The sequence below is a fragment of the Tamandua tetradactyla genome, chromosome 5, assembly GCF_023851605.1.
Source record: "Tamandua tetradactyla isolate mTamTet1 chromosome 5, mTamTet1.pri, whole genome shotgun sequence".
Classification (NCBI taxonomy): domain Eukaryota; kingdom Metazoa; phylum Chordata; class Mammalia; order Pilosa; family Myrmecophagidae; genus Tamandua; species Tamandua tetradactyla.
Window position 1 is genome coordinate 113132840 of NC_135331.1, and position 16335 is coordinate 113149174.

The 16335-nt window shown below is 36.0% G+C and overlaps 1 protein-coding gene across 1 annotated transcript in view; it reads left to right on the forward strand.

The window, feature by feature from the left end:
• TINAG (tubulointerstitial nephritis antigen) overlaps window positions 1-16335 on the forward strand; it is an 84303-nt gene that overhangs the window by 29304 nt on the left and 38664 nt on the right. Inside the window, exons 5-8 of the mRNA XM_077162116.1 lie at window positions 5073-5196; window positions 7582-7732; window positions 12178-12358; window positions 13902-13947. Coding sequence (XP_077018231.1) covers window positions 5073-5196; window positions 7582-7732; window positions 12178-12358; window positions 13902-13947 — 502 coding nt within the window. The remainder of the gene's footprint in view (window positions 1-5072; window positions 5197-7581; window positions 7733-12177; window positions 12359-13901; window positions 13948-16335) is intronic.

Below are 16335 nucleotides of genomic sequence, written 5' to 3' on the forward strand. Positions count from 1 at the left end.
GCCTTCTCTGCATCAATTGAGATGATCATGTGATTTTTCTGCTTTGGTTTGTTGATATGGTGTATTACATTAATTGATTTTCTTATGTTGAACCAGCCTTGCATACCTGGGATGAATCCTACTTGGTCATGATGTATAATTCTTTTAATGTGTTGTTGGATACGATTTGCTAGAATTTTATTGAGGATTTTTGCATCTGTATTCATTAGAGAGATTGGTCTGTAGTTTTCTTTTTTTGTAATATCTTTGCCTGGTTTTGGTATGAGGGTGATGTTGGGTTCATAGAATGAATTAGGCAGTTTTCCCTCCACTTCAATTTTTTTGAAGAGTTTGAGGAGAATTGGTACTAATTCTTTCTGGAACGTTTGGTAGAATTCACATGTGAAGCCATCTGGTCCTGGACTTTTCTTTTTAGGAAGCTTTTGAATGACTAATTCAATTTCTTTACTTGTGATTGGTTTGTTGAGGTCATCTATGTCTTCTTGAATCAAAGTTGGTTGTTCATGTCTTTCCAGGAACCCGTCCATTTCACCTAAATTGTTGTATTTATTAGCGTAAAGTTGTTCATAGTATCCTGTTATTACCTCCTTTATTTCTGTGAGGTCAGTAGTTATGTCTCCTCTTCCATTTCTGATCTTAGTTATTTGCATCCTCTCTCTTCTTCTTTTTGTCAATCTTGATAGGGGCCCATCAATCTTATTGATTTTCTCATAGAACCAACTTCTGGTCTTATTGATTTTCTCTACTGTTTTCATATTTTCAATTTCATTTATTTCTGCTCTGATCTTTGTTATTTCTTTCCTTTTGCTTGCTTTGGGATTAGTTTGCTGTTCTTTCTCCAGTTCTTCCAATTGAACAGTTAATTCCTGCATTTTTGCTTTTTCTTCTTTTCTGATATAGGCATTTAGGGCAATAAATTTCCCTCTTAGCACTGCCTTTGCTGCATCCCATAAGTTTTGATATGTTGTGTTTTCATTTTCATTTGCCTCGAGGTATTTACTAATTTCTCTTGCAATTTCTTCTTTGACCCACTCGTTGTTTAAGAGTGTGTTGTTGAGCCTCCAGGTATTTGTGAATTTTCTGGCATTCTGCCTATTATTGATTTCCAACTTCATTCCTTTATGATCCGAGAAAGTGTTGTGTATGATTTCAATCTTTTTAAATTTGTTAAGACTTGCTTTGTGACCCAGCATATGGTCTATCTTTGAGAATGATCCATGAGCACTTGAGAAAAAGGTGTATCCTGCTGTTGTGGGATGTAATGTCCTATAAATGTCTGTTAAGTCTAGCTCCTTTATAGTAATATTCAGATTCTCTATTTCTTTATTGATCCTCTGTCTAGATGTTCTGTCCATTGATGAGAGTGGGGAATTGAATTCTCCAACTATTATGGTATTTGTGTCTATTTCCCTTTTCAGTGTTTGCAGTGTATTCCTCACGTATTTTGGGGCGTTCTGGTTCGGTGCATAAATATTTATGATTGTTATGTCTTCTTGTTTAATTGTTCCTTTTATTAGTATATAGTGTCCTTCTTTGTCTCTTTTAACTGTTTTACATTTGATGTCTAACTTGTTGGATATTAATATAGCCACTCCTGCTATTTTCTGGTTGTTATTTGCATGAAATATCTTTTCCCAACCTTTCACTTTCAACCTATGTTCATCTTTGGGTCTAAGATGTGTTTCCTGTAGACAGCCTATAGAAGGATCCTGTTTTTTAATCCATTCTGCCAATCTATGTCTTTTGATTGGGGAATTCAGTCCATTAACATTTAGTGTTATTACTGTTTGGATAATATTTTCCTCTGCCATTTTGCCTTTTGTATTATATATATCATATCTGACTTTCCTTCTTTCTACACTCTTCTCCATACCTCTCTCTTCTGTCTTTTCGGTTCTGACTCTAGTGCTCCCTTTAGTATTTCTTGCAGAGCTGGTCTCTTGGTCACAAATTCTCTCAGTGACTTTTTGTCTGAGAATGTTTTAATTTCTCCCTCATTTTTGAAGGACAATTTTGCTGGATATAGGAGTCTTGGTTGGCAGTTTTTCTCTTTTAGTAATTTAAATATATCATCCCACTGTCTTCTAGCTTCCATGGTTTCTGCTGAGAAATCTACACATAGTCTTATTGGGTTTCCCTTGTATGTGATGGATTGTTTTTCTCTTGCTGCTTTCAAGATCCTCTCTTTCTGTTTGACCTCTGACATTCTAACTAGTAAGTGTCTTGGAGAACGCCTATTTGGGTCTAATCTCTTTGGGGTACGCTGCACTTCTTGGATCTGTAATTTTAGGTCTTTCATAAGAGTTGGGAAATTTTCAGTGAAAATTTCTTCCATTAGTTTTTCTCCTCCTTTTCCCTTCTCTTCTCCTTCTGGGACACCCACAACACGTATATTTGTGCGGTTCACATTGTCCTTGAGTTCCCTGATACCCTGTTCAAATTTTTCCATTCTTTTCCCGATAGTTTCTGTTTGTTTTTGGAATTCAGATGTTCCATCCTCCAAATCACTAATTCTCTCTTCTGTCTCTTTGAATCTATCATTGTAGGTATCCAATGTTTTTTCTATCTTTTCTACTTTGTCCTTCACTTCCATAAGTTCTGTGATTTGTTTTTTCAGTTTTTCTATTTCTTCTTTATGTTCAGCCCATGTCTTCTTCATGTCCTCCCTCAATTTATCGATTTCGTTTTTGAAGAGGCTTTCCATTTCTGTTCGTATATTTAGCATTAGTTGTCTCAGCTCCTGTATCTCATTTGAACTATTGGTTTGTTCCTTTGACTGGGCCATATTTTCAATTATTTGAGCGTGATCCGTTATCTTCTGTTGGCGTCTGCGCATTTAGACAGATTTCCCTGGGTATTGGATCCAAAAGTTTGGAAAATTTTCCTGTGAAATCTCTGGGTTCTGTTTTTCTTATCCTGCCCAGTAGGTGGCGCTCGTGGCACACATTTGTCTGCGGGTCCCACCAGTAAAAGGTGCTGTTGGGACCTTAAACTTTGGAAAACTCTCGCCGTCTGGGGGGTTCGCTAGCCGAAGCGGCTTGAGCCGGCCCGGGGTCTGAACGCAGGGAGGGTTGCTGGTCGCCGCAGCCCGGGAAAGAGCCCGTCCGAATTTCCTAGTTGGCCCTGGGTGACAAGCGTGGCGGGAGGGCGCCAGCGGCAGCGGCCCGCCCGAGAGAGTGCACGTTCCCCAGGAGTCACGGGTTTGGAAGGGGCCTCCCCCACCCGTCACTGTTCTCTGTGGCCTGGGGATTTCCGATCCAATTCTCTCAGTTGGTCCGGGGGGCTGTGCATGGTGTGGGCGCCAGCCGCCTTGGTTTCAGGGGACCGCCTCTCCAATTCTCCCAGCCGGCCCGGGAAGGGGGAAGGGAGTAACTCCGGCCGCTTGCCACCCCGCCCGGTGAGGCCCGCGCGCCTCGGCGATCTCACCCGAGCTGCTTCTCTCAGCCAGCCAGCCGTTTCAGGATGGGGTACGCTGTCTTTTTTATCTTTGTTGTGGCTTTGGGTGCTTTCTGTATCGTTTCTACTCCCCTAGTAGCTGTCCTGGAGAAGAAACTAAGATCCGCGCATCTTACTAAGCCACCATCTTCCAGGAAGTCTCCTCACCCTTTCTGACTTTCTTATTATTAATAATAGTTCTATATATAAAAAATGAACCCTCCCATTAAAATTCAAGTTCACAAATTGTTTGGGATGGATGTCTTTTCAGGCAGACATGAAAATTATAAATCTCTTTACGTTAGACTTTGAAGCTATTATGTACTTGTCAGAAGTAATTTTTTGCTAGATATTGGATCGGTAGCCTGATTTAGTGCATGATTTGTTTAATGCCTGATTTGTTTAAGTCATGAAGACTCTTAAATAGGTTAAATTTTGGCTTTATATGTATTTTGCTTCTGTTGCAAAGCATCACATATTTCTGATAAAATAGGGGAATGACAGATATGGACAGATTTAGAGTCAAGAATTCTAAAATCTGGGACTAGTTCCAGCGGTAGCTCTCATTTAACTGACAGACCTTAGCATTTAACTTTTAGAAGTCATTTTCCTATTCATAAAATAGAGCTAATAATGCCTGCCCTGATTATATCACATGGGGCTATTGAAGAGATCAAACAAAATACTGTGTATTAAAACACCTGGAAGACTTCAGAGCATTTAAAAAATGATATGTGAATGTGTATGCGTGTGAATGCATGTGATGTAAAATTAATAAATTAATCTTTATTTGCCTGGAATCTGTGCCATAAATAGGTGATTATTTATGGAAGTAAAATTCACCATTCTTTAGAAAAGTTTGGAAGACACAGGATATTGGGTTTTATGTTTTCTTTTTGTGACATGAACAGGGCAAGGTCTATAATATTTAATTTGCCTTCTCTTAAAAGATAGCAGCTAAAATTGACTCTGTCAGGACTTTAACATGAGCTCTTAAGACATCATTGTATTTATTATACCCTCGAAATTGCACATTTCCTAAAGCCCTTTTAATCTTCAAGGATTTTATAAATATCAACCAATTCATTCTGGTCTCATTTCCCAATAGTTGGTGTAAAATTGATATGTTTCCTGGGACTCCATGTGTGTTAATATAGTTTCCTTTAGATATTAATTTCATCTCAGAATCACACACACACACCGAAATAGAAGGGAAGGAGAGCAAGTGCTCTTTCTAAGAACAAATTTTAGAAACACCATGTGGTCTTTCACATGGATGAGTAAAACTCTGATTCAAGATGACAAACATTGGCCAAAAGCATTGCACTGTATGTTTACCCAGAAAAAGCATTCTATGTGTTACTCTTATTATTCTGGACGGTTATGATTCCACACACTGAACTTTTTTTTTGTACAGAGTGAAAATTAGAAATTCTACATAATTTTTTTTGAGGCGGAGTGGGGAGGGCATTCAGAAATTTTGAGTGTAGAAAATAAAGACTAATAATTACAAAATGCATGATATCTTATTTTTTAAATTTTTTTCTTTTTTTATCTTTTCTTGTGATGTTGTCTTTCGATGGTTATTGGGAGACATTTGAGAAAATATGAAACACTTGTGTCTTCTTCCTCTTTAGGCTTCTTTGCCTGCAACAACTGATCTTCCAGAGTTTTTTATTGCTTCCTATAAGTGGCCTGGATGGACACATGGGCCATTGGATCAAAAAAATTGTGCTGCATCCTGGGCATTTTCTACTGCAAGTAATAAAGTTATTTTAATTATTCTCCTATAAATTCCCCCTTTTGACTCTAGAGCCTGGGAGAGTATTTAAAAGATTGTTTTTTTTTTTAAATTAGAATGTTTATATATTAACGTATGGTTATTTAAAGTAAAATCTTATTCTGGCCATGGAAATCAATATAAATATTATATGAAAAATCCATTTTTATCTTCAAGTTGCTCTTTATTTTTAAGGTCTAGTTTTAAATAAAGAATGGAGCAAAAGAACAACACAGAAAAGTTACAAAAATATGTTCACTCTTAGAGGATTAAGGCCTGATAATAAGAACATTAAGCTACCTCTTTATTCGTAATATTATATGGAATCCTTAATAAACATCTACACAGTCCCATAATACATTATTTCCTGCTCTAATACTTGAAAATATATATTTACTTAAACTAACTGGGTATAGCGATTTCAACTAAATAATACATCAAATTATTTTAGACATGAGTAAGATTTTAAATATATATAGATTTGTGACTCTAAAGTTGTATGCCTAATCTTTCCAGAAAAGTGACTTTCAAATTGGTGCTGCTAGTACTCAAGTGTTAGAAATACCTCTTTTATATAAATGCACAAGGTCCATAAATGAATTACTCAGGCTAATCCCAAGACTTTTCCCCAAAATTATCCACAAAGAGTGTTGATTGTATTCCAATAACTAAATACAATCTAATATGATGACAACTGACCACTATCAGAGATCTTAGTAAAACTGTGCTCTGGACTTAGCAGGTAATTATAAGACTCCTCAGAAATAGTTTAAGTGCTGAATGCACTATATAATGATTACATAGCCTCTTAGAGAACCCAGTTCTGTGTGTGTATTGCCTGGGACAGAAACACTGCATCTTTGTCAAAATATCATTATTTCAGAGCATCAGCCGGTTTGTGCCAGACATGGTGCCCTTGGCAGAGACGTAGAGTTGGCCAAGCTTATCTCTGGGGGCCTCCATCTTTAACTCCTCCTTACTCTCCTCCCACCCCCATTATAAACGCTCCCTGACTTGTCCTCACTGTGTTAGGAATCTGCATGAGGACCTCTCTGCACCCTGTTTCGATGGGTGGGCAGAGATTTAATCAGATAGATCATTTTCCATTTTACACTCATGAGTTAATGTGTTACCCCTCCTAGGTGATTTATAAGAATTTTGCTTTAAATTTAATTAAAACAGTCAGCATTTCTGAAGCACTCACAGGAAAGGCATTAATGGTGAAATACTCAGAATATCTTGCTAGGCTGATTTGGCAGGTTTATTTGATGTCCCCTAGGTCACAGCCGTGCGGATGGCTTCCACCCAGCACTAAGCCTAGATTTGTCCCCCTACTAAATTCACCAGAACACCAGAGAGAGGGTTTCCACCCTTTGTGGTCTCAGCGGACATATCCTGTGTACTCGGTAGGGTAAATCAAACTGATGTGTGTTAAATAAAGAAAACAATAAATTTGTTACTCTAAAAGATTGAGAAAATTAAGTCAGCAAGCAACTGTTAAAATAAGAAAAAATGTCTTTCAAAGAAGCTAAAAGTTATGAAATGGAATAAATAAGATATTCTCAAAATACATACACATATAAGAAGTAGTTATGCAACTAAACACAATTGAAGAGAGATGCCAGAAGGTGAAGAGGTGATTGCATTTGAAATGGTAGGAGTGATATGTGCTAAAGAGAAAATCAGGAGGCAGAATAAAATAAGCAAAGAAAATAAAAATAGAATGTGTCTCAGAGGTAAAGCCCAATAAAAAGTCCCAAGAAGAGAGAGGCAAGCAATTAGTTGAACTGAGTCATTCCTTGACCCTTCCAAACTTTTCTAAATATTTCCAGTGAATTTGGACTAAACCTTCACAGAGATTCTGAAATGTCTGTATAAGTGCAACATACTGCATAATATTAGGATGTAAATACTAAATTAGATTTAATGGTAAAACACATAACCAAACTGAAGCCTATAGATTCATGGGACTGGAACAGGTCATTGAGGTCACCATTTTCAAGCCTATGGTTTTATAAGGAGGCACAAATAGGTGAAGTGACTTACCCAAAGCCAAAGGCTGAAGAATGCCAGAAATTGCCCTGGAAACTAGGCTTCTGACTCCTTAAGTACGGTTTTCTCTACTTTGCAAAAGTATTTTCTGAACAAAAGAATAATTACCCTAATATTTTTAAAAATCCATATTTGCTGCTTTTTAACCCTTATACTGAAAGTCAAAGTATCCAAGAATTTCTCTTTTCTTTCATAAAATAGGGAAATAATTTCATAAGAATAGCAGAGGTGATAGTATAATGTCACTTGCTTCTATGAATTATGCAAATCATTGTGCCTTTTGAATATTAATCAATATTCTATTTTAATATTAGGTGTGGCAGCTGACCGAATAGCAATTCAGTCCAATGGTCGATACACAGCCAATCTATCCCCTCAGAATTTGATCTCTTGCTGTGCTAAGAACCGGCATGGATGTAACAGTGGAAGCGTCGATAGGGCTTGGTGGTACCTGAGAAAACGTGGGTAAATAGCTGCCAGAAATGTGTTTCTAAGATTCTCTTATGGGTGTTGCTTGGGGCTAGAATAAGGAAAAAATTACCGTTTAATTTTATTACAAGAAATGTACAAATATATTTATATATATATACTACATCTCTATAAATATAAATATAAATATATGTGTAAACATACATACTATGTTTATTATCTACTGAGATTAGAAACTAGTGGAAACAATTGTTTGAAGAATATATACAGTTCTAACCAAATTCAGAATAGAAATTTTAGTTTTGAAGGATCCAATAAAGGTTGTCTTGTTGCTCAGAGTCAAGCTGTCCTACTGAATCCCCATTGAGGGAATGCAGCAATTGATGTTGCTCATACCTGTGCTGAGCCTTTCATTTACTCAGTAGAAGAACTGATAATGTCACTTAAAAATTAGATGACAAATCCAGAAGAATAAAATAACGAAGTCATTCATAATTGTTTCAGCTAATCAATATTATTAATTGTCCCCTTCCCATTTGATGAGAAAAAGAATGTTGCATTTCCTTGCTCTTGCATAGTCTGATACCCACACATCTCATTATAAGAGCTAATCTACTGAAGATCTGTGTTGTTCAGCTGAAGAAACTGAAGCTATTAACCAGTGATCTATGCATGCCTTGGCCACTTATTCTTTCTTCATCCACTGAGCCCTTTGGGTTTGCCATACAGGAGTTGGATGCCATGAAAAGAGTTAGGTGCAGGATGTTGAGAAGTGGCTATAATTTTCTCTTACCATCTTTTTTAGTGTGTTTTTGCCTAATAAGATGGTGGTACTTAGAATGGGTAATCTGGACTTTCAGTAGAATGGCAGTTTACACCACAACTGGTGTGGTGGTACTTGGTTGACTTCAGCTCTGCACCACGATGAACATAAAAGAACCAGAGGGGCTTTAAAAAGATGCATTATCATTGAGACCCAGCCAAATCTCATCACCACAAAATTTAATGTAAGATTTTTTCTTGGAAGTGTTTGAGTGCTTTTAATGGCCTGGCTTTGGTCATGCCTCTTGCTCTGATTCTCAAATTCTGTTTGGTGTTAATGAATTCTCTTGAGCCACTCTTCATGGATATTTATTTGGCCAGTTGGATAGCGAATATCTATAAAACCAATTCCATGTTTTTTTTCCTTTACGATATGTCTCTGTATTCAGTAGAATCATGTTAGATTTGAAGTCAAATAATTCGTTCTTCATTGTGTGCAGTTTCAAAATTGGAATCAAAATAACATTTGCATCTTTTCTATAATGCATACTACTGGCAAATTTCTGCCTCATTAATTTTTTTTGGGGGGGTGCATGGTCTGGTAATCGAACCTGGGTCTCTCACGTGGAAGGTGAGCATTCTACCACTGAACCCTTTCTACCTCATTAAGTTTAATGCAATTTTTATGAAATGTATTGTATACTTACATAGCATACAATCATCCAAAGTATACAATCAGTGGTTCACAGTATCATCACATAGCTGTGCATTGATCCTTACATTACTCAAAAAATAAAACAAAATAATACTAAGAAATAATAGCCCAAAGTGCTATCCCTCCCAGTATTCATTTATTTTGGTCTTTTTTTTTTCTTATTCATCTGTCCATACACTGTATGGAGGGAGTGTCCATCATAAAGTTTTCACAATCACAGGGTCACAACTTAAAAGCTCTATAATTATTGAATTATTGAATTATAGTTCTATAGTGTCAGGCATTTCCCTCTAGCTTCCAATACACCAAAAACATAAGAGAGATATCTATATACTACATCAGAATAACCTCCAGAATGACCTCTCAACTCTATTTGAAATCCCTCAGCCATTGAAACTTTATTTTGTTTCATTTCTCTTCCCCTCTTTGGTCAAGAAGACTTTCTAAGTATCTCAATACCAGGGCCAGGCTCATTCCTGGGAGTATGTTGCACATTGTCAGAGAGATCTATGCCCCAGTCAAGTCCCACGTATTGGGTGGGGGGAAAGGCAGTGGTTTCACCTACTCAGTTAACTTAGAGAGAGAGGCCGTATCTGAGCAACAAAAGAGGTTCTCTGGCTGTGACTCTTAGACATAATCATAAGTAGGCTTAGCTTCTCCTCTGCAGAAATAAGTTTATAAGGTCAAGCCCCCGAGATCGAGGGCCTGTCCTATCAAATTGGCAGCCCCAATAATTGCAGAAATATCAGATCTTCCCTAGGTGGGGAAATTTAATATTTCCTCCTTTTTAAGTTCTAACTCCTTATTCAAATTTCCATGTAATTATGGTGTTTGAATAAGCTGACCATACAAGTTAGATTAGATAGTGTACTACCAAAAATATAAAGTTTGCACCAAATAAACATCTCTTCCTTTGGTCTAACATGGAGTTGAAGTTTTAAAACACAGTCAATATCATCTGTTACCCTTTAGTCTGATTTACCTCAGTCCTACCCAGATCAATCTCATTCATATCTCAAATTGAACTCTGATCACTTTTTCAGTGTTTTTAACAGTTGCTGAATGGGGTAATGCTGACTTTCATAGCTGCAGAACTCTAGCTCTGAGTTTCAGGTGTTACATATATACCCAAAGTTTCAGGAAACTACCAGGATATACAACAAGAATCATCATTTCAGAATTTAGAAATAACTGTTACAACTCCCGAGTAGATGTGACTGCTATAAGAGTTTACAGTCTAGGAACCTTTGCAATAGACCTTCACCTGATAACCTATGCTTTCAATTCAATTCTCAGCATTTGTTCATTATAGTTAGTTTATATTAGTGAGGCATTATAATATGTCTTTTCATTTCTGGCTTCTTTCATTCAATATAATGTCCTCAAGATTCATTCACCTAGTGGCATGCATGACAACCCCATCCCTTCTTGCAGGGGCTCAATAGTCCATTGTATGTATACCCCACAGTGCCTGTCCATGTACTGTTAGGCCACCTCTATCCATTGTAAATCTCAAACACTGACACCATAAACAAAAGTGTGCAAATATCCATTTGTGTTCCAACTAACTAAGGGGTTGGAGGACCATACTGCATCTCCAACCCTAGCCTCCTGTGGAGTCACCACATTGTCCTCCAGAGGGGCTGCACCACTCTACTGCCCTACTAACAGTGAATAGGTACATCTTTCTCTCCATATTCTCTCCAACCCTTGTACCTCTCTGTTCATTTTTTTGGGTGTGTGTGTGTGATGGTGTATGATCCGGAAATCAAACTGGGGTCTCCTGTGTGGAAGGTGAGCATTCTACCACTGAACTACCCATGCACCCTGTTCATTTTTAAACAGTCTTACTCACGTGTTGTACAATCCAACTTAAGAAAAAAATCAGTGGTTCCTGGTATAATCACAAAGACATGCCTTCACTGCCACAATCTATTTGAGGACATTTCCATTCTCTACAAAGTATCCCATCCCCATCCCCCCTACTCTTCCCCTCCATTTATTGACATTTTAGCTTTGGCATATTGCCTTTGTTACATCCAATGGAAGCATATTACAATGTTAATGTTAACTATAGACCATCCCATACCATTTTCAACACCTCGTGACGTTGACATTCACTAGTTCTCCCTCATGCAAAAACATTCTTGTATTTGTAAATTTGATCACCATCATTGTCCACTCTAGGCATCTCCAAAGTTATACATCCCAGTACACATGCATATAGTTTAAATATAAATTTGAAAAGAAATTTTGAAACTAAATCATTTGGGATTTCATTTGAGATACTAGAAAAAGTAAAGCTAAGTAAAAGTTAACTAAGGAAGAAAATATGAAATAAAGACATAAATCAATGAAAAAGATAAAAGGAGAAATAGACAAAAATGGAAAAAATGTTATTTGAAGGGTATAATACTAACTTATACCTCTGTCCTACTACCTCATTAACTTTTAATACTATATTAGTACTATACTAGTTTCACCGAAGTATCATAAACTATAGGCACATACTAATTGAAATCTTATAAGAATTTATCTATAACAATAAAAATGTTCAAGATGACACTAATTCTAAAACACACAATTTATCAGAACACCCCATCTGAGGATAATCGAATTCATTGTCTTTCACACATTTAATTTGGCTCTTGAACATTGAACTTATAGACATAGACAGAAGGAGTCCTTCCTTTATTATTCTTCCCACAAACTTTATTGACAGTCACTTTTCCTCTTCAGGAAATTCTATACTACAGATAGAATTGTTTACTAAAATGGACTGATGCAAAATTTTAAAAATTATGCTAAAGAAATAAGAGGGAAGAAGGTGGAGTACAAAGTCATTGGGCTGCAGTGTTTGTGTCAGTCAAAAGTTCAGTTTGAAAGTTATACATGTAAGTAGTCAGATTAATTTATGAATATTTAATTCAGTAAAATCGGATATGGACAAACAATTGTGGCATTTTCCTGAATTTTACTTTGCTTCTTTGCTTATTCCACATAGACTGGTATCCCATGCATGTTATCCACTTTCCAAGGATCAAAATGCCAGCAGCAATGGCTGTGCCATGGCAAGTAGATCTGATGGGCGGGGAAAGCGGCATGCCACAAAGCCATGTCCTAACAACATTGAAAAATCTAACAGGATATACCAATGCTCTCCTCCATACAGAGTCTCTTCCAATGTAAGTGTAAATGGCAAAATTAATAATGCTTAACTTTCTCAAAAATGTACAGCTTCGTTGTTACTAAAACTATTTAAAACTATGCTTTGAAAAAAATGTTATTTTCAGAAATTATTTGATATTCTAAAAGTGTCCATTAAAAACTTACAGTTTGGGTAAGATTTATAATCTACAATATTAGGGCAGTGTAAATGATTATTTAAATTCAAAATGGTCATGGAAATAAGGTTTTAAAATTATGTTACATATATATATTGTTTGACACTTTGACAGAAGTTGTCAAACATCTTTTCTCTTTTTCATTGCTGTGGCAAGACCACTTTGTCATAATTTCATTTTATTAATCCTTTGCCTCATTCAACAGAATAATTAAGTGGATCAAACCATAATGGGAAGAAGATATTGTTAGAGTACAGTTTGCTAATATTAAAAAGCTAGGCAATTTTTACTCCATTGTATCATAATTACCCATGCATTCTTATTTTCAGATTTTCTGAACCTTTAGTGACTCCCAATTACCTCCAGAGTATAGTCCAGTATTTTTCCTAAGGCATGCAGATTTTTGTGAGTTGTGTCTGTCTTCTTTTTACAGAAATGTCCTGCCAGCATCCACTCCTTCCACCAGTCATGGTGATCCTAAAATACAGGTTTCTTATCTATTATCCACATTCACCATGTTCTTTTATAGTTCTCTGCTTAGCCATATAATGAGTCCCTTAACCCAAATGTTCATCCAATTTATATCTCTCTGGTGAAATCCCACAGTTATGTCAAGACCCAGGTCAAACCTCAACTTCTCAGTTAAGTGCTCCTTGACTCCTAGGCAAAATTAATGTCTCTTTCCTATTTTAACCTATGACTCTTTTGTTTGCCACCAAAATAGAGTGTATTATATCATATTGCAATTAATTGTGTACCTTCTTGCCTACTCAAGCAAAATATAAATACCTTGAGGAAAGGTCCAGGATCAATATTTGTATCTATCAGAGTTTCTGATATGTACTCTGCACTTAAAGTGTGCAGATGAGTGAATGAATGAATGAATGAACGAATGGGCCCACTGCCTCACAACTGAGTACTGTTTTACTCAGTACTCAGCATTTGGTGACAACATAGAGATATTAGTATTTTAAAGCCAGACTGGGGTACCTCGCTAAACAATCATGTGAGATGACTCTTGTGATCAAAAGAATGGAGGCAACAATAATCCCCGCTGTTAAAACATGTTTTCAGTTTCATTGGAGTAATTTTTCTTTGGACCATAAAAAGTTATATTTCCTCTCCATTTCAAAATTATTATTTAATGATAAAAGTCAATGAAAGTAAAAAAAAAAAAAGTCAATGAAAGTAATGGGTGCATTTGACTTTAGCAGCTTCATCATTGTAAAGTTTCACATATGAATAATTATAAAACATGTTTAATAGTAATTTCTGAATGGTCAAGTAATTTTGGTTTGTACAACACTTAAAAGTGGCCACCAAACAATATGTTTAGTATGTTTTGATAAAGAAAGACGATGCTCATTGATATTTTTCCTTCCAGGAAATTGAAATAATGAAAGAAATCATGCAAAATGGACCAGTTCAAGGTAAACTTGGACAGCATTTAGTTCAGTCTTATTCATTCCTTTAATAACATAATTGCATTTTAGCTCACATAATATGTGTTTAATAGGAAAGAAAACTTTTAGAATATTGTAAGGGTTCAACAGTCCTAGGGTCAGTGCAGTCATCATAGATACGCTCATCTATTGATTCTTTAAGTGATATTTCATTTTAAGACAGACTCATTTACATTGAACTAAAGGTGATGTTCTTAAATACGAAAGAAGCTGTTGATCAAATCTAAATAAGTCTTTCAAGGTGGTCATGAACCAATCAGACAGTCAAACATGAAATGTGTTATGATTAATTTGCAACAGGACTCACATTTCTGTTCAAACATATTTAAGAATCATATATAATGTTAGATATTTTCTCATCTTTAATTTAAAAGGCTTAGGTAATAAATTGAAAAAAAAAAAGAAATTTAGCAAGGCAGTGCGACTGTGGGTCCACTGAGAATTCTCTCCTGCCACGCCGGAGACCTGGGTTCGATTCCAGGTGCCTGTCCATGCCAAAAAAATAAAAATAAATAAACAAAGAGATTTAGCAGTAGAATCAAAGTAGAGACTTCCCTTTTTCTATTAGCTTATAATAAAAGAAATCAGCCAGTACAATGCATTTTGCAAAAGACGTCTATTTTGACAAATTTTGAAAATGTCCTACAGATTTGAACTAACAGAAAAGAAGAAAACAGTTCAATGGTTACTGTGCATTAATTTTTAAGATATCATCCTTGATAAATATTTCCTTTTTTAGCTTTCTTCTTGAAAATACATTTTGTTTTACACCTATGGCATAGGTAATGCTGATAAGGTCACAACATATACTTCCAGTCTTAACATTGCCTTGAAGGGTATGGAATAGCAAATCTAGTGATGCCTAAAATGGAGTTTCATTTTATGAACTCTGAAAGGCTCAAAAAATATTATCACGGCAGTGGAATATAAACTAAGTCAAAATTAAATGTAAAACATTTGATATTTACTAAAGGAAACATTGGTCGGAGTTTTTTGTTTGTTTTGTTTTTCTGAATACCAATCTAATTGGAATTGTCTCAATATCCATTAGGAACTGTGGATTTTATAATTGTGTTGGAAGAATTTTTGTTGCTCATTATTACCACTTAGCATTTCCTGAGAAAACAAATCATAGATTAAACTTGTCCTGGTTTTAATTAAAAAATTCCCAGATCTTACACAAAACCTAGACAAATGGAGGAAAGTTTTTTTTTTTCCTCCATACACCTGTGTGCTTTGTTGGCTGTTTTAACAATGCTGGAATTCATCTTTAACTTCAGTGTGTACATCATGAAGTGGAGCATATGTGACAAATTTGAAGGGGGCCAGGCATTTGAACTCAGTATGGAATTCAAAATTTCAACTTTGGCATTTGTTACCTAAATGACTCCAAATCATTGCATTTGTATTTTTCTTTTCCTTCTTACTTTCATTGTCTTCTTTCATTCATTCAATTGTTTGTCCATTCATGCTTTTTAAAATCAGTCAAAAGACATTTGGATTGGACCACGGTGGCTCAGCAGGCAGAGTTCTCACCTGCCCTGCCAAAAACTCTGGTTCCTTTCCTGGTGCCTACCATGTAAAAAAAAAAAAAGAGAGAGACATTTGGGTTATGATTATTTAAAGTTGAGACTACCTTAGGTTTGTTTTATGGTCATGTATTTAGGTACTCACAAATTTCATATGATGAATCAAAATATAAAGATAAAATATCAAAGCAATGAAGTCAATTATGAAAACTATTCAACTTTTTTTAGCAAATATTTTTTTCCACCTACTTCCTACCAGCCTAACCAGGGACTAGAGATAGAGCAGCAAATAGGCAAGCTTAATCCCACCTTCATGCATGCTATAGCCTTGTAAAATGAGTTTACTGCAGTTTTCCAAAAGTGAATTTGCAATATAGTAGCTAATATGATTAGATGTTTGTAGGGTCATTGAGTCTGTGTTCATATCAGAAGCTGAAAGAAGGAACCATCTTTCAGTTAACCATGATGGTTTCTCACCCATATTTCTTTAGTTGCCAGTATTTTTCAGAAAATGAAGAATATATTTTATTCATGGTGCTTTTTTGAATCAAAGGTGCTAAAAGAATCAATAGTTCCATACAAGAGAAAATCCACTAGCAACAACTACACATTTTTATCAATGGTTACAATGCTGGTTGATGCTCTTTGCTGTAGATGCGAAATGAATGACTGCCTGCTTACTGCTGCCTGGGCTAACATACGGCATTTCTCCCCTGTCTCAGTACAAAAGGAAGTAAAAGGCAATAACACAGCGTGCATTCTTCTAAAATCTGTAGAATTGAACCTAAGTACAGGTGATGGGAAAGAGAACAAAAGCAACCATCTA